General features: G+C 40.6%; 2 protein-coding genes across 5 annotated transcripts; one reads left to right on the top strand and one right to left on the bottom strand.

The window, feature by feature from the left end:
• Window positions 1–715: 715 nt before the first annotated feature.
• PSMB1 (proteasome 20S subunit beta 1) lies at window positions 716–6,804 on the bottom strand. The gene is made up of 6 exons (XM_044420922.1): window positions 6,643–6,804; window positions 5,345–5,452; window positions 4,694–4,775; window positions 3,284–3,413; window positions 2,500–2,606; window positions 716–996 (listed from the first exon to the last, which is right to left on the bottom strand). The coding sequence occupies exons 1-6, from the start codon at window positions 6,747–6,749 to the stop codon at window positions 811–813; spliced, it is 720 nt and encodes a 239-aa protein (XP_044276857.1). The 5' UTR covers window positions 6,750–6,804; the 3' UTR covers window positions 716–810.
• Window positions 6,805–7,797: 993 nt separating this feature from the next.
• Window positions 7,798–22,602, top strand: LOC123018613 (TATA-box binding protein). 4 transcript variants are annotated; one of them, XM_044420894.1, is made up of 9 exons: window positions 7,813–7,871; window positions 8,458–8,694; window positions 15,990–16,233; window positions 17,309–17,637; window positions 18,487–18,574; window positions 19,832–19,923; window positions 20,082–20,249; window positions 21,388–21,482; window positions 21,847–22,602. In XM_044420894.1, the coding sequence occupies exons 3-9, from the start codon at window positions 16,180–16,182 to the stop codon at window positions 21,924–21,926; spliced, it is 906 nt and encodes a 301-aa protein (XP_044276829.1). In that variant the 5' UTR covers window positions 7,813–7,871; window positions 8,458–8,694; window positions 15,990–16,179; the 3' UTR covers window positions 21,927–22,602. The 4 variants fall into 4 exon arrangements, with proteins under 4 accessions (XP_044276835.1, XP_044276829.1, XP_044276844.1 ...); XM_044420900.1 differs by lacking the exon at window positions 8,458–8,694 and having other exon boundaries at window positions 7,798–7,871; XM_044420909.1 differs by lacking the exon at window positions 7,813–7,871 and having other exon boundaries at window positions 7,884–8,530.
• The last annotated feature ends 98 nt before the right edge of the window (window positions 22,603–22,700 follow it).

Here is a 22,700-nt window from a genome sequence, read left to right as displayed (position 1 = left end):
ATCCACAGGCTTGAGATTAGAAAAGCTGAGCAGGGCCATCATGGTCAGGACATTTTTGAAGAGCTTTCATTCAGTAAGTCACCATAAGTCAGAGACAACGGCACCTAATAACAACTTGCATTTGAGAGGGGGCCCCCACATGCCAAGAATTGCATATTCTCCATTTCATACTTTTTGCATGTGTGTGAAAATCTATTAAATATGCAAAGACATATTTCTGTGTAAGCATGAAAAGGACTGCACCTTTAATGTCATGCTCAGGTTGGCCTCTCAACTACCATTCCGGAAAACAGAGGAGACTGTGAAGTACCACTAATCAGCTTCCCAATCTTACGTCCCTGTGCAGTAAATGTTCATGACTATTCACTCCATAGATGCCAGGTTCTTAAGCAATTAGTGATATTGTTTGTCACTTTGTAAATACAAAGGGGAGGCATTACTGGTCCACTGGAAAACCCCCTGCACCAGCAAGCGCTGTATGTTTTGTGATGGAGACAGTTTATACTAGCACAGTGTCACACTGGATATTGCCCAAAGTATTAAGACAGCAGTGGCTTAATTTGTAGTGTAGGCTGAGCCAGTATTATGATTTTTAAGATATTCCATTAGATATTGTGCCATTTAATACATGACATCTTGCCACTGAACTTTTTCCATACAACTCAAATCTCACTGATGTCACAAGCAGTACAATATTAATGATGAACCAAGCAACTCTGGTACTTATTTTAATATATCAAATGTTATCATGTAGTAAACATAAAAATTACAGTGAAACACTGAAGATCTTTAACTGAACAGTGTACCGATTTAGTCTCTCCGCAAGGGAACAGATTCTTCTTTAATTCCATCTTTTGTGATAACACAGATTTTTAGTGCATCCCCAGTGTATACATCCCTTTCTGCAGCAGAAATAAAGACATCCTTTACTAGCTGCAAAGACTTTTCCAAGGTCAAAGATACTTGTCCCACATTTTGCAGGTTCTTGAGACCAACCTTCAGAAAGAAAGACATATTAATCAACTTTCAGCTTGTCACTTCATTTGTTAGAATAAAAACTACTGGAACTATGTTTTCATGCTTGTATAAATTAAGCAGGTATCTGGCTGGGTTGTGCCCCTCAAATCCAAAACATACAAAAAAGAGACCTTGACTCTCATTGGTGTGCTATCACTACATTAATCTGGATGCTGGACGTGAGAAGAAAAGCACAGGTACCATTAATATACCCAATTTGGCTTCCACTGCTGAATAACATACTAAATTTTGATCGCAGGAAATGAATTGCAACGATTAATGACAAGTGATGATGAGATTGTAGCACTTTACATGTTCAAGTAAAACAAGTGATAAATGTAGCCATAAGTTGAATGCCACTTGGAAACACTTTCAAAGGCCGACAAGTTGTACCTAACTTTGAATTAACAAAATTCTAACAGGGAGCATAAGCAGGAATGGAACTCAGAATAGTCTTCTTCATAGCAAAAGCCATTAGCAGCCCCCAATCCCCTCACATGCTGCTTTTTGCCTCCCTCTCTCCCTTTGCAATAACTGCTCATTCTATGCAGAATCTCTCTAGCTTTGCCTTGTTCTTTGCTTTAGTGGTGATCTGGTTGTTAAGATCTGGGCTACTGGAGGAAGCTGTGGGGAGCCAAGAGCCTTGACTCTGACTAGGCAGGGACGGGAGAGGAGAACACAAGAACAGCCAATGAACTGTGGCTTCTACTTAAAAGTAGCAAGGCACTCTGACTTGGATGCCTTCCAGTGGGTGAACATGCTTGTTCTACTGCAGAACTCTCTGCAGTAGAATCAGAACCCCTTTGGGAAGTCACACACCTTAGCAAGCAAGTCCACAAAAGTGTTTGCCAGCCTAGCAGTTCACGCAATTCCTCGATTAGTCATCAGCGGGCTAAGAAGCAAAAGGAACCAACTAATATAAAGCTACCATATCTGAGCTTCTCCAGCCAATTAATTCTTCATCGCCACAGGCAACCAATCAAGTGACCACTTACAAGTCCATTCTTCTGGGTATACTCAATTCAGAAAGTGAGTTGCTAAATGTTTGTTTTCCACTCTTAATATTTGTATTAAGAAAAAGCAGCTGAATGCCAAACACAGAGGCCAAGCATAGCATACAAAATACGGGAATACCTTCAGCCTTATCAGCCTGCTGGTCACTGATGCCACTGGATGAGACACGTGTGCTGGTGTCACATGGACCTGAGGTACATTTATGTCTACATCTATTTGATAAATAACCAGCTCTTCCTGAATGATTGTATTATATGGTACAATAATTACTGTGGTATTGATATAAGTTGGTTTAAAATATTTTTATTCTTCTGTATTTTGATGCTTGTTCACTACTTGGCAATCTTTTTTAGATTTAAGGTTCTAAGTTTTGTAAATAAATAAAACAAAATTTTCTTCAGGCATTTCAGGAACAAATGATTATACACTGATGTGCCACTAACCACACAGTCATAGCAGAACTCTCACCTGGTTGTCCAGCAGAGGCTGGAGCATGGCACTGGCTGATCCACCAGCTTTGAAAGTGTCTCTCTGGTAGGAGCCTACTGGATCAAAGCTGTAGACAGCACCCTTCCCTTGAGGAGTGAAAAAAGCAGACATTTGGGTCCTCTACTGCAACAGGAAAGCTAAGCTCAGACAAGTTCTAACAGTGCGGTCACTTTACATGCGCTTATTCTTCCTTGAAGCACAAGAAGACTAGGTCTTAGCTGGGGTTAAGGAAAATGGTGAAATAGACAAATAAAAAGGGGTAACTAGAATCACCCTAGTACATTAAAAGTGGATGAGAATCAACACATTCCAAAAGAATGAATTAAAAACATCCAACTACTTCATGTAATTATGAAGATTCCTGTATCTTCTAAACAGTCAGCTAGACTGTTTTAAATGGACAACTTACCAGTAGTTTAATAATATATTTCCCATACAAGTACTGGGAGATAGTCAATGCCATATAGCAGCCATTTAATATAAGGTTGCCATGTTCAGGAACATAGGATGCTGCCTTATAATGAGACCATTACTCTGTGTAGCTGCCTACACTGACTGACAGCAGCTATCTCAGGTTACAGGCAAGATTCTTTCCTAGCCCTACCTACAGATAGTGGGAACTGTCTGCATGTAAAGCATGTCCTCCACCACTAAGCTATGGGACCTCCTTTGGATGAAGTGTTTTCTTTCCCAGCCAAAAGCTACCATCCACCCCCAACAAAGGAGTTGTTTTCCTCAGGCATGAGTATACATTGGTCTTTACCTTCTTCGTCCAGTCCACCAATTATGTTGTAAACATAGTAAGGGAAGAAGCGACGTGAATATAAGATTGTAGAAAGCATGGCTGCAATGGCACCTGAACTCATTGTCTTGTTATTGGAATGCTTGTACATCTGGAACCAAACAAGAGTTGTTATAGAAGCAAGGAAAAAAGTCATGCCAAATGCATCACTGAAATAAGCTGTACAGCAAGTGCTGTATCAGTCAAGAATAAGAGAGCTGGAACAAGAGAGCCGGCCATACCATCAGTCCAAGAAAATTTAATTTAGGGTGCAATGCAATGGGCTCCTCATATCCCTACAAACTTAGGAAGATTCTGGGCATCCTATGCAGAGCAGGAAAAATCACCTTGGCATTCCTTTCACTTTCAATTATGGCTGTCTGCAGCACTTCAGAGGGGAGGAAGCTCAGGCAAAAGCAGGGTACACTGCATCTGGGTGGTGTTTCTTTCCTTCCCTCCCTCCAACCCCTTTGCCAAGGTCACTTTTCCAACCTTGGAGAAGTAGCTGCTGCCATTCCTTCCATGCTGGCTATGAGGAGAAGATGAACCTGAGTGAAAATCCTTCTGATCCATGGCTGGCACTCTTGTGCAACCTTGGAACTAGAAATCCAGACAGTACTATGGCTTTCTATAAACAGACCAGGAACCACAGTATTGCTTTGGTAGTTAGCTGATGGTATTTTTATGAGGGAAAGAGATTAGAAGAGTAATTCAAACATTGCTCCTCAAGCTCAATGTTATGCTGGCACTAGACTGCATATTTTGCTTACAAATTCAGCTCCCATACACAAACTAACAGAAGCTTTTAAAATAGCTGCTATCAGGCAATTTTAAAATAAATTTCCAGTTGCCATACAACTCCAGAAGTATGTGGACAGAACAAACAACCCAATCCACCACAGCTAATTTCCTTTAGAAGCTACCAGTATTATGGTAAAGCAACTGTGTGGAGAATCTATGCTTTTTGTCAGCATGCCAACCCAGCTCTTTGGCTGCATCCAATGTAACACTAACAGAAAAAGTAAAAGATGCGGTATGCTTCTGCTAGTTGTTATGGGTTCTGTTAGTAACCAAGCCAACACTGGAAGAACTAATGTAACCAGTACAAAACAACACACTGTAAGGACATAATGTCATGTAAAAGTGCTTGGGGAACACAAATGGAATCGTAATATCGGGTATGACTTTTCGCACAAGGATGGTAATGGCTGAGGCATATGGTGATGGCATATAAAAGTTTTTAATAAATAAAATTTCCACAATTGATATAAGCTTTGTTACAGCAGAATGATAGCACTAGATTCAACCAACAGATTTAAGCTACTGCGTTCTTTACTGATCTTGCTAATATTTGTCCACCTTCTTTTAGAAACAAACATAATAATCATCTACCTTTAACCTTGCTTCAAGGATTTTAGTAAGTGTAAGACAGTCTCCATGAAATCCACTGCAGCCAATAACTGTTGTGTCAGTTCTGTACAAATGTAACATTGAGGTGATTACATAACCTTGACATAACACAATGTTGCACTTTCTTATATAGAAACTTTTGTCCAAGTGGTCTATAGGAACCCAAGTAGGTTCTCTTCCACTCCATTATATCCTCACATCAACAACGTCATGAGGTAGATTAGTCTGAGAGTGAGTGGCTGGCCCAACCACACCCAGTGGGTATCATAGTTAAGTGGGGACTAGAACCTGGATCTCCTGGGTCCCCAATCCAACAATCTAATCATCGTGCCACAACGACTCTCCCAACCCTCGCTAATTAAGCTGGTTTTCAACCAGAAGCAGTCACACCAAGACCCATGAGCAAAGAATATTGCCATATCTGAAGTAGACAGAGCTCGTATTATGTCTATATAGATATCAAGGATAGGCAAAGTTCTTTACTATTGCATTGTAGTTCAGCTAACATTATTCTGGTTAACAGTTCATAAAAAAGAGATACATTTAGAGATGCATTTAAGCTGATAAGAAATCAAGCTTATAAACTACCAGAACCAATGTGATTGCACAATTGTACTTTTTTCCCAGACTTACAGCTTGTAGCATTTTGGACTGTCCCGGCTATGAACTGCATAGTCTTCACTCAGCCGGGTGTCTGAGGCAACAATACAGAAATCGTCACCAGCAATTGCCAATATAGTCCTTAAAAACAGAAGCAACAAAGACAACATTTCTAAATATGTTCAGCATTAATTAATTTAATTTGGCTCTAGAACCCAGACTAGAAATCCAGCAAGCATGCATTACAGGTTTTATCTTTATTATGTGGATTGCTCTAATAAAGCTAGAGTAGGCATAGCCATTTGAGATCTCCTCGATTACAACTTCATAAGCCCCAGCCAGTGCAGCCCTCTGGATGTTTTAGGTCACAATGTTTTAGTTTAACGCAAGGTATTTTATGATATTTTCGCTCCTTATTACATTTTAAAGCTGCCTAATAGCCAAAGGGCATTTAAAATGAGCTGAACCATACACACACACACACACACACATATGGGGTAACGATGGAAGCATGACAATAAAGCAAGTAAAATAAAGTAAGATATAATCACCAGTAGCACAAGATCTTAAGGCATTATAACAATCTCAAATGCCAAGGAAAGTAAAGAGATCTTCAGCTCAAGTAAAAACAATCATAATGTAGAATCCAGGAAACTGTTCTGTGGAGGGTTGCCACTGACAAAGCCCTCTCTCCTGTAATCATCTGTTTTTCCTCACTGGGTGAGGACAGCAGGAGAAAACGGATGATGATCTTAAGGACCAGGTAGATGGATACAGTAGGTTATCTTCTGGTAACCTGACCTCAAGCTGTATTGGGTCAGGAAACAATCTGGCAGTCAGTGCAGTTGACAAAATACTAGCATTCTGTGATTTTATCTAACAGTCCTCATTAACTGTATAGCTACCTGGTTTTGGAAAATTCAAGCAGTCTGGGAACTTCAGGTAGTCCAAAATGGTGTAAATGGATGCCAGTATGTTCAGCTCTATATTGCAATTAACCCAATTTAATAACCCATTTTAAACTGATATGTTCTGATGCTCTGTCCCATTGCTGCTGCTATTATTATCATTCTTATTATTATTTTGTAAGTTCTTGGAGCTACTGCAGCCACTTTAATTCACTTTTTAAAATTACAAGTAGGTTCTCGAGGAACTTAAGCATCTTAAATAAAAGCCTCGAAGGAAAAGCAGAATGCTCATTTCTACTGCGTGTGCGCCACAGTGAGAGAGAAACAGAAACTCCCATGATAGCAGAAGGCAGCAGGAGCAACAGAAATGTTCAAGCTGCAAAGAACAGGAAAGAAAGCAGCTCGCACGCAGACGGCCCTTACCCGCCATTGAAGGTGTAAGGAGAGAAGCGGTGCTGAACGGCAGAGCCCCGTTTAACTTCACAACCCAGCCCAAGAGCGGGCTCGACATAGCCGGCAGCCGATAGCATCGTAACTACAGAGATCTCCTCCTGCTGCTGTCTCACGGCAAAATGGCGCCGCCGGAAACGGAGCTGTGCTCTCATGTCCTCTCTAGGCAGGCCACCTCAATGCCCGCCGCTGTTCTTAAAGTAGAGTCACAGCGCCCTCAGCAGGTGGGAGGGATACTAAGATCCTTCAAGCGCAGTCTGGAACTTGAAATCAGGGCAGGGCAATGTCAGGTCTTTCCATTGTTGCAATTCCCATCAGGCCTTGGTTCCCTCTATGTGAATACTTTAAAGCGAAGCATGCTTCTTGGAGTGGGTGTGTAGGGATTGTGACGCTTTCTTGAGCTTCGATGCAACAAGTCAAGTCCGGAATCGGCCAGGAGGCGGGAGCGAAGAAACTCTTAAACTAGCATAAGCCCCACGCTGCTGACCTAAGATTGAAAGCTGTCCTGCGCGGATCAAGAGCGCATGATTTGTCCTATCTTCGACTGCTATCTCTGCGATATCCTGCTGGGCTCCATTTGCCAGCCACCGGAGGCGCACACGGTCGCGCTCCATCGGCATCTCTGCAGAGCAACGGCAGTAGCTGCCAGCCTGCTAGTATCGCTCTAGCCTAGCTTGTTCTCTCCTTTAATCTCAATTTTATTCATGATTGTATTTATATCCTGCCCTTTTCCCATTCTACAAGAACCCAGGGCGGCTTGCATGGTTCTTTTCCTCTCCATTGTATTCACACCAATCCTATGAAGTAGACAGCGACCCGCCCGAAATTATCTAATGAAGTTTCATAGCCGAAGAGAACTAGTATCCGTAGCTCTCCAGCACTCTGACAATTCCACCACCATGGCAGGCTTCTCCAACCGGTAGCTTTCCGATGGTGTTGGACTACCGCTGCTATTATCCCCCAGAAAAATTGTAAACTAACTCATGGGGAGGGCACCAGGTTGGAGAAAACCGTTCTTCTGGTCATGCTGGCCGCGCTTGCGTGGCCCCTCCTCTCCTCTCTTTCCGTTCTACCGCCCTCAAGAAACCTGGCGGCCGAGGCAACCGTAATCGCCGCGGCCCGCCCGGATGACGCACTAGGGATGCGCCCGTGACTGAGACGAGCGCGGTGGCTCGGCTTAGGTCGGGAGAACTTGTGCAGCGGTAAGTGGCCGGGCCTGGCAATGTCGCCGCTTGCCGGCTGCGCGCTCCTCTCATGTGGAAGGTTGTGAGGAGCGAGGGGCTCTTCGCGCAGGTTTTGCAGCGCGGGTGAGGACGCGAAGGCGGCCAGAAACGGCGGCGGGGCCCTTTCGCTCCCCCACCTGTGCCCGTAAGGAATTGGTAGCTCCACTGGCTGCTGGGTGGGCCCAGCACCCTTTTCGCCGCGCCCACCGGCGCTCAAGTGGAAGCGCGGGAGGTTCTTTGCCTTTGGCTGTGCGGGCAGGATGGAGATCCTTCCGTCGTCGGCCCCCTCTCGGGTTTTTCTCTTTTGCTAACGTGGTTCCTCCTCAGTGAGAAATACCCGCCGGTGTTTCTGCGCCGCCACTGGATGTGGGACGCTCGGAACCCGATCCTGTGCAGCTTTACTTGGCAGTAAGCCCCGCTGTCCTGAACGAGACTTGGGCTCAGGGAAGCGTGCTTGCGCCACTTAGCGCCTCAAGCCTATTCGGGGAGCGTAGTCCTTCCTTAGGCTAGAATCTTGACCACCGTAAGTTTGAAGTGGCTTCTCTGCGATTTGGGTGCTACCCAGGTCCCGTGAAAATTCAAGACAGTTTTCCAAGAAGGAGCGACGGAGCGTGGCGTGGACCATTTTGCTGACTTAGGTGGGTCTGCATTATTTTGGTTCAAGCTGACGTTCTGTGGATCAGCCCAGCAATAGGAAGTTGCCCGTGAGAAGATTTAAGATCTGGAACCCAGGAGCATTTGAGGATCTGCCGCAATCCACAAAAGATATAGATGAATTCAACTTAAAATCTATAAGATCAATGTAAGTTGGGAATATAAGAAGTTGAGTCAAACCCTTGGTCCATCTAGCCCCACATTGCCAGCTGGTCTTGAAACTGAGTCATGGCATCCAAGTGTGTGCTCCTTGTGCTTGCTGGGTTAGGTGAAGACTATCAGTACATAATGGAGACATTTTGCAAAGAGATGTGACATCTAAGCATGCACATACTTTGTGCATTTAATTCTAACGTCTTGAATTTGGAAATAGATTTTAATGCTTTTTCATTTACTGTCTTAACAATTTCACAATATCTGTAGAAGAGTGGCAGGAATTCTGTTCTTTTTTGCATGATATTGAAATATTTGGTACTGAATTAGTAATACCACAATGTTCACTTGGTGTAGTTCTTGTCTGTGGCATAAAAATAATACTGTTTGGATGGTGCCTTTTAGTGTGTATTTCTAGAGGAAACAAGAGTTTAAGGTACAATTCTATGCAAGCTTCAGCTGGAAAAAAAAGTCCTACCATTTTACATGCTGCCTGAAGAATATTGGGAGTTGTAGGACCTTTTAGTCTAAACATATATAGGATTGTGTTGGTAATCAGTCAGTGTGAGATGATGGGAATTGTGTATTGTGACTGTTGACAGAAGAACATCATTAAAATACTGGGTCTCTTTTATGGCCTGCTGCCATTATATGTTTTCTCCTCCAGAGAAAAAATAACATGATAAACCTCAGACTATATACAAGGAGATCCAAAGACTAGTGGAGTATTCCGCTCAAAAGGTTTCATTTTCATTTTTACTGCTTGCCCTTCTCTCCTCACAGTTAGCTTCTTGTGGGGATCTAGTCTACTCCCAGCGACTTCTATTCATTGCATTTTTGAAACTTAGTACTTAAGAGATAAAGGGTTAATTCTGTGGACATAGATTTGCAAAGGAACAATGGAATTAAGGTCTTTCCCCCAACTCTATATGTTTATTTTATAACCTTTTTGCTATGAAGAAGCAGCATGTGATTTCTGCAGAACATCTGTGATAATACCTTATAGGTATAAAAATTGCCCAGTAATCTTATAGAAAGCTCTGAAGAGCATGACATTGTGAATTTATTAATGGAATTCATTTACCAAAAAATAAAATATTGCATGAATATATAGCCTGATGCTACATAATTAAAAGCTAATCCTTATTTCATGACGAATAACCCTTGGACTATAAGATACAGTCCAGGACAGAAAGCTATAGTTAGATAGATTTTTCCTGAAAAGCATTTTACTTTAAAAATCCAATTTGAATGAAAAAAATCTGATCTTAATTTTTAAAAAAATCATTGATTTTTATCCACCCTGATAGGTCTCCAATATCTAACATACATTGTTGTACTTTGCCTTCCACCTTTTAAAGTGCATTCCTATGCATTTATGTATTTAAGTCATGTGGTCAATGGGACTTACTCCCCAGTAAGTGGTTTATGCAAACTCACATCAGAATAAGTCCCATTGGATTTGCCAAATCTGATGTCTGACCAAAACCACTTAAAATTTCTCTGCTTCTCTCTGTTTTACTGCACTATTTGTTACATTATTCTGATCAATTCATTACATCTAGATAACATTGGACTTTGCACTCTTTGCAGCAAAAGCATTTCTAGACATAAGCAAATAATTACTAAGGGATACTACTCTCAATACAAATGCTTCCAAATTGTCTTGCAAAATAGTTTTAGAAGAGAGGGAGCATTTCTGTTTCCCCTAGGACAGGGGTCAGCAACCTTTAACACTCAAAGAGCCATTTGGACCTGTTCCCCAAACAAAACACCAGGAGCCGCAAAACCCTTTTGACTTCTAAAATGAAGATAACACTGCGTATATCTTTTTTTTACCTTAATGCTATGTATATATTCATTATGATTTAGCTGCAGCTCTTGTTCAGTCACTAAAAACTGTTATTTTTAATTTTGCATTATAAACTAGTAGGGCTCCTTTCATATATTTTGAATAGGAGAACAGCTTCCTGCAGAGTCAAAGTCAGTGCTAAAGGGCTGCATGCATTAAACAGCAAATTCCATAAGTTCATCAGCAGTAAAAGCAAATGAATCTACCTAGATGTCATTAAACGTGCAGATGTAGGTGTGTTTAGTGACCGATTAGCAGATAGTGAAGTGATGTGATTTGTGACAGGTCCCAAGGGCAGCTTTTATCATTCAGAGGAAGGAGATTACATTTGGACAAAGAGAATTTTTCAGCAGCTTTTAGTGTAACATGAGAGCCTGCAGGAAGCTTGTTCCACTCTTTCCCTTCAATGTCCAATTTACTTGACCTGCTAGCAGCGTTCCTGAGTGAATGCTTCATCATCACCTATTGGTATTTTGTAACTCGGGCGACCAAGCCGCAGCAGAGGGATTCAAGAGCCACATGCGGCTCTGGAGACACGGGTTGCCGACCCCTGCCCTAGGATATAGGATTTTCCAGATTCCCTAATCAAAGACAGTGCTCCAGCCTTGGAGACAAGAATTCAAACTCCAGCCTTCTTCCCCTCACAGCCAGCATAGAAGGAACTGCACCAGCTGCTGTCTGAATTTAGGAATTCAGCCCATTTTAGTGAGGGGGCAGAGACTGGAGAGACCAGAATACAAACTATCCTGAAGCCTCCCCAGCCTCTGTCCCTCCCCCTGCTGTGCCCCAGCAAGATGGGCCCCAAAAAGCCCATCTTACAAAGATGCAGGATGGGAGGACACTCTCCCTGCCCTGCCAACCATGTTTATCAGTCTCCGAGTGTGGAGGAGGCTTAGGGTCGTTGAGGGTGTAACCCATACAGTTTTGGCCATAGTGATTATAGTTAGTAATTCTGTTGATTTTCGTAACAATTTGGGGTGTCTCATTTTCAATTATGTTCCTAAAAATCTCTAACTGTTACTATCCAAAATAATGCTTTCCACCAATTTGCCAAGAATAGATACTAGATTTGTAGCAACTTCTTCGCTCTTCTCCAGATCCTTTATCAACATTGTTTTGACTGCTTTCTACTTCTTCAGTGAGGGGGTTGATTTTAGTAGCAAGTTTCATATTTTTTTAAGTAGATCAGCAGTCTCACATTTAACTCCTGTGAAAACTCTTGAGTGTAATTCGGGCCAAATTGTTCTCTTCTAATTTGACAATAGCTGGCCTAAGAATTTAATATTTTACTCTGTTTGTTCTATTTCGTTTCTCCTTCTGCAAAAAATTAAGTTAGGGTTAGACTCATTATTACAATTAACATTTTATTCCATATTAAAGATGCAAGAAGTTATGAGAAACACTTATACTGCACACAGAGATCCAGAACTCATGAGTGAGATTGGCTAGTACCAAGACAAATACTGTGACTTTTTCCATTTTTTCCCATTTTCTAGTCTGTGTATGTCATCTGAAATTTTCCACAGTAAACTGCAAAACTAAAAAAAAATCCAATTTAATTATTGAAGGCAAACTCACAAATAATCTAATCTGTGCAAGTTAAACCCACAAAAGTTGAGCCTTGACTGTAGTTTAAATCAAAAGATTGCATAAAGTGCTGACTGCACACTGGCAGAATGAATTTCATTTTCATCCTAGAGTCTCCATGCACCCAAACCCAGGCTTGGGGGGCAGGTGAAGAGCTGTAGCAGAGTAGGGTACAAGTGAAAGTCCTATTAGATAAGCAGAAGTATGCTTGTGCAGAGCTGGATTTAACCCAGTTTATTTAATTTGCTAGTTCTTAATGTCTTCTTCTGCAACAATATTACATAAGTTTTCCCCAACCTGCTACTCTGCACTGGACTACATTTCACACCATCCCTTTCCAGCATGAGCATTAGCCATGCTGGATCATTGTGGGGTGGATTAAGTTAAAGCAAGGCAGTGTAAATCAGAAACAAAGGTTGATATAAAGTTTTCCATTGAAACTTTGCATTTCTTGAATGATGATGGAAAAGTGACCATTAAATCATGTTAATTTGTAGCTAGATTATTTTTTTATATTATAGTATCATGCAAAATTTACATAATTTGTCTCACTGCAGATATTCTGCACGCTTTCCCCTTCTGACTTTAGAGACAGTATCCTTAAAATATCCCCATACAGAGTCTTTCTTATGAGCAGCACCCATGGCAGGGTGAGGTAAACAGCATGGTCCTGTACATGTCTATACAAAAATAAGTTCCATCCAGTTCCCTGGGACTTACTGCCAGGCGAGTTATTAGATACTTTTTGCATGCCTTGCTTTGGCTTTCTATGTATCCTAGATAAGATGGTTAACAGATGGTGCTTTTTTTTTGAGTATCTTGACAAGAAGGGATGGGATATGAAATATGTACCTTATGTGCTGCCACCTGGATTTTTTTAGAGATGAATATCCTTTAAATTGCCATGTTATTGAGCCAGAAATGCAACAAAGTCTGCTATCTTTATGTGTTGCAGTTTTTAAAAGAAAGGTGTGGTGATCCTGTGGGGCTTAAGTAATAATAGGGGTCAGCAGGGCCATTTGCACTCACAGCTCTGAGGTTGGAAAACAGCTCAGACCTCTGAATTTGGGTTTTGTTCATGGTACACCTCCCCCTTGTTTGTATCTGGCATAGAAAGAACCAAGAGGTCAGAAAAGTGGCTCTGGGGAAGGGGCTTGGAGGATTTTCTGATGAGGGGAATGGAAGGAGACTTGTCTCAGCCTCTTTACCCTCCCCTCCCCTCCCCTCCCCTCCCCTCCAAACCGATGCAATCCAGAGGGCTGAAGATGTCTGTCTGGCTTCTTTGCAGGGAGAGAGGAGCATGGCAGCAATCTTCACCATGGCTCTCCTCACCTGCATAGGATGCCTGTAATCCTCAGAGTTTGTAGGGTCAGAGGCTGCCTTAGCTTTACTGAAACTGCTAGGAGAGCTTTGAAAAACTAAGGGTGAGGTTCTATGGGTTGTACCATTGATGCTTAGAAGCCTCTGAACTCTGAGACCCATGAGCGTCCTGTGCAGTGAGAAAAGCAGTGGAGGCACTCTTTTCCACCTCATCTTCATATTCAGCATTTTTACTAGATGAGCTGTTTTGGTAGTCTAGCAAAAGTATTTTTGATGGGGGAGAAAAAGTGAATGAAGAAGCCTCAGGATAGATCATATACTGACTTCTCCAGCTTCCTCCTCTTCTTGCCTGCCAAATTGCTACCCTTTATCTCTCTCCAAGGTTACATTCTTGACTTCTGAGAGGCAGCTGTCCCAGCTCTTTCCACACTGGCTGTGAGGAGGAGTGGGAAAGAGCTGGGAATCTAAAACCTCCTGTGGGTCCGCAGACATTGTCTAGGGGCTGAAGGATTGCAAAATCTGTTACCTCCCTTGAAAACAAGATTTCATGTCTTGTTATAAGATGTCAAATGAAAATGCTTAACAAGCAGTAACTATTTGGACATGTAAATAAGTAAAAAGCTAGTGATTGTATTGAAGAAAAACGCATGTTCACATTGAATTCTGGGTAGCTGACAGACAAAACTAACTGGCAAGCTGGTCTAGATAATATCCACTGCAGGTTGTACTGCTGGCGTTGTCTGACCAGTGAAGATGTGTGGGATTGTAGTATTCAAGGTCAAAAGTGTACTTGCAGTTATTGCTTGTCAATGAATGAGATACTGTGTGAGTTTAAAATATCAAACCCTTAATTTATAGATCTCTGATAGAATTTATACACTTGTTTAATTAGTGGATTTTGAATGAGGAGTTACAATACAGAAGGAATCTTCTAGCCTGAAGGGTACAAGATTAAATGTTCTTAGTATGTTTTGATGTTAAGAGAGTTTTGGAGGAGCTAAGTCTGTGAGTTCTAATTTATGAGACTAGACATTACTAGCCCTAGGGTAATATTTACAGAGAAACTGCAGGAGTATGCCCTAATTATGGAATGAGTTGACTTCTTTGCCTTTAGAACTTACAGGACTGAGTTTGCTAAGAGCCCAATGCTACTGGGAAACAAGGTGTGTGGAGATTGCTCTCCTTGCATGTCTTGTTTCCCAGCAAAATGTTGTGTGTGCATGTTCACAAACATGGGGCTGCATGTCTGTCTAGACTCTAGACAGTTAAACCAGCTTCCAGTTCACTTCTATATTACTCAGGTCTTAGAACCTAAGACCCATGCAACATAAACAGTAAAGAGCTAATTTATTTCATTTCTGTACTGCCCAATAGCTGAAGCTCTCTGGGTAAGGTGCAGCAATGCCTGGGACACAGCAATGCTTCAGGCAAGGGAGGTTTGATACTTAACTGTAGAAGGATGATGTGGATGAATGCAAAATGAAGGAGATGCGTGGGCAAGGCAGAAAAACAAGAGATGCATAATAACAAGATCTGATCATTTGCAAGCTAATATATTGTGGTTATCAATACAGAACCTAGGGGAAGTAAAACAAATGCCCAAATATCCAAGTGGGGCAGAACAGTGTGTACATGTGTGCATGTGCACCCATCTGCAGTCCCTGGCCTTCCACCCAACCCCACATGCTGTTCTTGGGCCCATGATGGTTTCTTACTCCTGTGAAGACATTGAAAAGAACAAGCCTTTTATGAAATATATTTCTTGTTAAACTGTTAACAGCTTAATATTTAGCAATGTTGCGCTTTAGATTTTTTTTCTTTTTAAATTAGTTGATATTATGCACTTTCTTGAAGGTGCTATTTTTTACAGTGAAAAAGAACATGGATCCAGAGGTTTCTCCCTTAGTAACTGTTAATAGAAAAACACGTGTTAAACTTTAATCAAAATAAATTCTGGTGTGCCTTTTGTTTCACACTGTCAGCAATAAGTAGGTATACAGAAGCCAAACCAGTTCTCGAGTTGTTGTATTTTTTATTTTTAAATACTAGAACTATAGATTGTTCATACTCAGCAAAGTCCAAAATTCATAACATGGGTGCACTTCTCTTCCTTCCAAACTCAGTAGTTTGGTTTGGAAAGCTGCACTAATGCATGACTCTCCCTCCCATAGACCCCTGGAAAGAAAGGCCGGATAACTCTCATCATGTGTATTATCTGTGCTGTAGATAATACGTGCTCATTAAATGTTGAAGTTTGTGCATACTTCAAAGAGCAGTGCTTTGTTAAGTATGATATGCTGGAGTTCTGGAGGCAAATTTATCAGTGCAGATTGGTAGGACTAGTTCTCAATAGCATTTTGTAAGCTGGCCTAGATGAGCTATTTGGGTGAATAACCTTAAGTTTTATGTATACAATGCTGAAGGGGGCATATACCAAAATAGTTTAAGGGCGACTGTGCAATGCAGCAGTGTTTTATGTTACTAGTTTTACTGCAGAACATGCATATCATGAAACTGTTTCTTGCTTTCAGGGTTGGCATCCTAATTTTACTCACCTGGTAGATGATGTTCTTCCAAGTATGTCAAGGATTGGAGTAACTATATAGCCAGTTGTTGGAATACTTTGGGGAAAGAGGCTCCTTTAAGGCAGATGGTGTGAGACTGCTCTTGTGGACTGGAATCCAGAAATACTTCTCATTTGACAGAGACGTGACTGCTGCCATGGATCAGAACAACAGTTTACCGCCCTATGCCCAGGGCTTAGCATCACCTCAGGTAAAGACGTGTGAATTTGGGAGTTTGTGGTGAAGGGGAGATGCCTTTTAAAGCCTATTATTTACCTAGTTAAAGGCCTGAAATACTACGTGGGTTATAGGCTCTTGACTTCTTTTGTCCTCTCATTTATGATTTTTCTGCATAAACTTTCCTACCACTCTTGCTTCAAATTACTTTGTACCCCAACTTACTTTCCATCCTGATAAATGTAAAGTGCTGCTTAAGTGATGGATGTAACTTTTCCCGCCTGCTTACAAATCACTGAAATGTATAGGGTGATGTTTGCATTCTACAGCTTTCTTAAATTATTGGTAAAAATGTTTTTCTTGTCTTCTTCCTCTAATGAAGGAGTTATGTTGGGATTTAATTATATGGAATTCAATCCTTGGCTAGAACTGGGGCTAAAATCACTGGATCCTATTTCTTCCCTTCTTTCTAGCTGGGTCTTGGGTATGAGTAAATCACTGAACTCACTGTCTCCTCCCCTGATTTCTCTCCCACACTCCCTAAACCACTTCCCAACATTCTGAACCTAGTGGTTCAGAGTATGATGCAAGGAGACGCAGGGTACCTTCATGGGATATCACTGTGGTGTAAATCTAAACAGCTAAGTTGATAGTGAAATAAATGGAAGAAAAGGGTTTCTCAAAGAGCAAGTCGTTCTTTTACCAGCTCTAAAAATCAGCATTTATGGATGCAAGCATGATGAGCATCTGCACTTTGAATTTTGAGAGGAAGGTATCTTGGCTAGCCATGGTTTTGGAAACACTCAAAAACATTCCATTGCATTACGGATGACTAATTTTGATCTGTATCTTTAATACTGGGAACTTGATTCTAGGATTGCAAATGTAAATAAATCATTCCTACTATAGAAATAGAGAGCAAAATAAGGTAAAGTGTTAAATGGCTTTCTAAATACTTATGGTGATGATACTCATTCTAGTAGAGCGACATCCTATGCATGCTTATTTGGAGGTTCCTTGGCAAATGTCTGTATCAGCTGTTCTATTCATGACCATTAAAAACATGTTAGCAATCTAGAGTTGTCTTTCATTGTATTTCCCTTTTGCAGAGTGCCATGACTCCAGGCATCCCTATATTTAGTCCCATGATGCCTTACGGCACAGGACTCACACCCCAACCTGTTCAAAGCACCAACAGTTTATCTATTCTGGAAGAGCAGCAAAGGCAGCAACAGCAGCAGGTGGCAGCACAACAGTCCACAACACAACCAACACAAGTGGCAACTGGCCAAACACCACAGTTGTTTCACTCACAGACAGTTACCACAGCTCCTTTACCAGGAACCACACCTCTCTACCCTTCTCCTATGACGCCCATGACCCCTATAACTCCAGCAACACCTGCTTCTGAAAGTTCTGGAATTGTACCACAGCTACAGTAAGTGTGTATTCTCTCCCTTGCCATCTCTCAATACCATTGTAATTACTCCATGTGAGCCCTGTGCTCGTATCAGCCATTTAGATAGTGTGGAAGCTATTTACTGATCTTGGCCAGCAAATTTGTCTCTTGGTTGGGTTGGGTTGGATCAGTCAATTAATCAGTTAAGCTGCTAAAGAGGAATGTCTAAAACACTAGTAGACAGAAACCACTTAATAGATTGTATCTTGCATATTTGTAAAAGGCTTTGGGGCTTAAATAGATGTTTGTGGTTAAGGAGCTCCTGAGTTTCAAGGTGGCCTTCAAAGAATGCTCTGCATGCCTGGGTTTTGAACTAGTGCACAGGTGCTCTTGACCATTCTTAGATAATGTGGGAGCCCAAGGTAAGAGGTAGACTATATAGGCTGCCACAAACTTTTAATGTACTTGCATATGGGGCTGAATAGATTCCTGTTGTTTTATGATTGTGAATCCAATAAAGGATTGCACCAACTTGGAACTCTTAGAATAATTAAACTAGAAGAAGTAAACTAATCTTTCTGTGTTAGAGGCTACATTGTAGGCTGAATCCTTGTACTGTCTTAATTGTCAATACTGTGTAAGAATTCTTTAAAATGAATAGAACAAAGAACAAGAATCCCTCTGGTTTCTGTTTCCTTTAGCTTAGTTCACGTAACATGTTCAGAATCACTATAAAAAAATCAGTAGGATGCCTATAATAGTAGTTCATGGGTCAAAATAGTCTGAACACTTCCGCTTGCTTGCTTCAATGCACCTGCATTTGAAGAGGGAATAACTACAAGATAAGGAGGAATCCTATCTTATCTAACCTATCTTTATTGCCTTCAGGAATATTGTGTCTACAGTAAATCTTGGTTGCAAACTTGACTTAAAAACTATTGCCCTTCGTGCTCGAAATGCTGAATACAATCCCAAGGTAAGGGATAATGGAGAGGTAACAGATTCTTCCACTGGTCAGTGCTAATTACTTTGTACTTTGGTTCATTTGACTCCAACACTGAATGCCCCCCCCCTTTTTTTTGGTAGAAAAATGGGGAAATAAACAAGTCTCTTTCAGTGTATCCTTAACTGCCATTGAAAAGTAAATGTATTTGTATGCTTGGTAAAGAACTGTTCCAAGAAAATATCTGTGAAGTTGTAGCAGCAGCCTTAAGGGCAGTGTTACAGACATCCAGCCTGGTCAAGATTTGCTGTGCAAATATGGTTTGTTAGTTGGAGGTAGACAAATCCACTAGGTCAAATGTTCACTGTTGAATGACAGTTGCCACCTTTTAAAAGTAAAGATAGGAAAAATTAATTAGTAGCGAAAAGCCTGTAGAAAGGGTACTGAAGTCACTTGCTGAGCTTTTAGTGAGTGCAAAGTATTTTTGAAAGGCATGTTCTTACCGCTTCTTGACAAAAATAATCTTGTGTGCAGTATGTAGAATATTTCCTTTAACTCCTTTCTATTTGTCCCTCTGGCAGCACTTGTTGCAGGCAGGCAGAATATATTATGTTATGACTTTAAAAAAGATGAGGGTACAGGGAAGAAGCATTACACATTAGCCCATGCAGAAGCACATTTTGTAGTGTTTACCGATTTGTTTTAAAGCATTTACGGTGAATGATCCTGTTTTTCAACAGTATAGGAGAGTTTTTGGCTTCTAAAACCCTTCGCCCTGCACACTGGGATGAGGTATTCTTGCTATTTCTGTTCTGTTATGCACAGACTGGTCATAGTTCTGTTACCTAACAGGAAATTAGATGTTTTTAAGAAGAACCTGCTGTTATAAAACATGTATCAGTTTGTGTGAAAGTATGGTCCTTGCAGTATTTTCCATAAGGTTATTGAATGGTTTTTTCTGGGATAGAGTGAAAATGGGCTGCAAAATATTTCTGAATTAAAGTGGAAATGATGGCTGTTGCAAACATTTTATACCAGCCTTTCCCAACCAGGTGCCCTCCTTGGCCCTGCTGGCTTAAGGATAAAAGGAGTTGTATAATAGGAGGTTGCTATAGCAAGGGGAAGGACACTGTATAACTGAATTCCTAAAATATCATAATTAACTATAGACATTAATAGTAAAGTGACTGAAGAGTGAATTGTAGCATGGAAGTCATAAATGCAACTTCAAAGGATGCTTGCTAATATGTTTCAGGATTCTTGTAATAGCCTTTGTTCTGTGTGTTTTAGCGGTTTGCTGCTGTGATTATGAGAATAAGAGAACCACGTACCACAGCGCTCATATTCAGCTCTGGGAAAATGGTGTGTACAGGAGCTAAAAGGTATGTAAGGACAAAGTTTTGCTTTCCTTTCTTCTGCCTCATATTCAGTGCAGTTGGCATTTTCATTTGACAGGGCTTTTCAGGTAAGCATGTTGATTGTACACCATTTGCTAAGCATTTCCTTGGTGAAATTAAAATTGCCTCTTTTACCTTTTCAGTGAGGAACAGTCCAGGCTGGCTGCCAGAAAGTATGCTAGAGTTGTGCAGAAGTTGGGCTTTCCAGCCAAATTCTTGGATTTTAAGATTCAGAATATGGTGGGCAGCTGTGATGTAAAATTCCCTATCAGGCTTGAAGGGTTGGTTCTTACTCACCAGCAGTTTAGCAGGTATGTAAAGCGTTGCTATTGTTACATGGTGAATATTCCAACAAAGTGAATAATGGAACTGTCATTTGGTTTATCTACTTAGCATGCCAGAGGGTATGGTCTTGTTGATTACTTTTTCAGTGATCAGAAGCCCTGTGAATTGGGGATGGGGGCTTCTAATATTCCAGTGGAGGAGGAATGATGGGACTTTCTGTACTTTGGATGGGGAGAGAAGCAAGCTGGAAGAGGCTTAGGAGAGCTTGTCTCCTGGTCACTTTTCTGACCTCGGAGAAGCAGCTTATCTAGTTCTTTCAGTGCTGGTTGTGGGGCTGCCTCCCCAATATCCTGTAGCCCCCCAAAGAATGTCTAAGAGCCAGAGGAATGCTTTCTGAGCTGCTTAATGATAAATTAATGTTTTCCATTGTATTCTGAACTGTCCCATCTGTGCAGATATGTAGACACGGACTGTTTTAATCAGGCAGTGCAAGGAATTCTGTATCTATATGCTTTGTGTACCATCCAGAAAGAGTAAGGCAAAGTAAAAAAAAAACCGATTTGGAGGTTTTACCAGTTTACAGCATGGTCTCCCTGCATCATGGAAAAAGCAAAATAAAACTACACAGTACCTTATGCAGGAGAAATAGAAACAGAAGCAGGTAGAGCATTACATGAATCAGTGCAAGGTATATTTTTACTAATGCACACAGTTTTGGGCAACTTACAACACTCAAGCAGTGGAAGAAATTGCATTATTTATATATAAAATTGCATTTCAAAGGGAGGGTGGGAAGACTGGTCATGCTTAAATCTTTTAGTGAAGTGACAAACCAATCTTGCTAGCTGAGGAGAAGTTAACTCTGTAATTTACCCTACCCAGTAGTGGTGGTGAAAATATTTTTTTTTAAACATGTGTTCAAATTTGAGATAGCTTAGCAGCTTGAGCCACATTGTGTCATTTGTATATGTAAGTTTGTATTGAAATATCTGTTTTGGTATCTCAAAAATAGGATTTGGTATTAATAAGAAACATTAATAACACACCAGCAATGTGTGTCAAAAGAAAGCTTGTTTCCACTTGATCCACTTAAATAAGCCCCTTAATCAACCTGCATTAGCTTCAGTTTCACTTAATTTACCTTACTGTTAATCTTTCTTCCAGTTATGAGCCAGAGTTGTTTCCTGGCTTAATATACAGAATGATCAAGCCAAGAATTGTCTTGCTCATATTTGTTTCTGGGAAAGTAGTTTTAACAGGTAAGTTGTGTGAAATTCCTGTACTTAACAAACTTAAATTGCAATTCTGAAGGAGAAATCCTTTTAACAAAAATCTAGATAATTCATGTGTTAGCTTGGCATTTTTAGTTTGGGTTGATGTGTGGGCTATAGTACTTGGCATTTAACTGTTTGCCTGTTGTATTAACTTATTGTCATAATTAGTGAACTTTCTCTAGTGTTTCTGAACTATGAATTTACAGTACTAGCCTGTAAGGGGTTTGATGAGTGAACACTTTCCAGAAAAATGAAATGTTGCTACATAGTAAGAAAAATAACAAATCAGTGAGGTTAATACTTCTCTATAATGCAGCACTATGGTTAATTTTTAAAAATTTCCTTCTAGGTGCAAAAGTCAGAGCTGAAATTTATGAAGCATTTGAAAATATATATCCTATTTTGAAAGGATTTAAAAAAACAACGTAACAGTTCCCTATGCTTATTCAGGAAGTTGGGGCACATTTTAAAAGGTATTGATTATGGCATAGCAGTAAAAGGAGAGAGACTTGAAAACTGCATCATCAGGACTTGGAATACTTTCCAGTTAGTGCCTATTTCCCTTATCGTCATAGGAAGGGAAGCTCTCATTGTGTTATGTCTATACTGAACTACTGTGAGTTGTTTCATCAAGCTCTCCTTGGAGAAACTGAGTTATTTATATTTTTTAGCTTTTAAACTGTTTTACTGGGTAATCTTTTTATATTGAAATCCTATGTTGGCAAGTTGTACTGTTATTCAACACTTAAAACCATTTCAGTTACAGTATTGTTTCAACCATGGATTTTATAACCAGAGATGTTAATTCTGTCTAACTTTCTTTTCACATTCCCTGTTTCCAGTGTTCAGCAGGACAGAAGTTTGCTAAATAAAAACAGATGGCTGTAAATAGTAATCACTTTGAGAAGCAATCTGTATTCTAAATATAATTAATGCTGTTTATGAAACTTGGTAATTGAATCTGAATAGTAAGACCTGTGATCCTTCTGGTTTGCTTTTGCTGCTGTTCTAATGTGCTAAATGCATGCCTGTAGCTTAAATGTATTCAATTGGTTTTTATAAGATTTTTCTTAACAATCCAGTATTAAAGCAATGTGTTTTGCCATTTCAGTGATTATTGTGTTAAGTACCTTCTAAAACGTTCAGTATATAAACAGCTGAGGCTTAGTCTCTCCATGTGGTGGTGGAAGAACAGGTTTGTGC

This window comes from Varanus komodoensis, unplaced genomic scaffold, assembly GCF_004798865.1.
Source record: "Varanus komodoensis strain SLA01 unplaced genomic scaffold, ASM479886v1 scaffold1, whole genome shotgun sequence".
Taxonomy (NCBI): Eukaryota; Metazoa; Chordata; class Lepidosauria; order Squamata; family Varanidae; genus Varanus; species Varanus komodoensis.
This window is presented reverse-complemented; position numbering and strand designations above follow the sequence as displayed.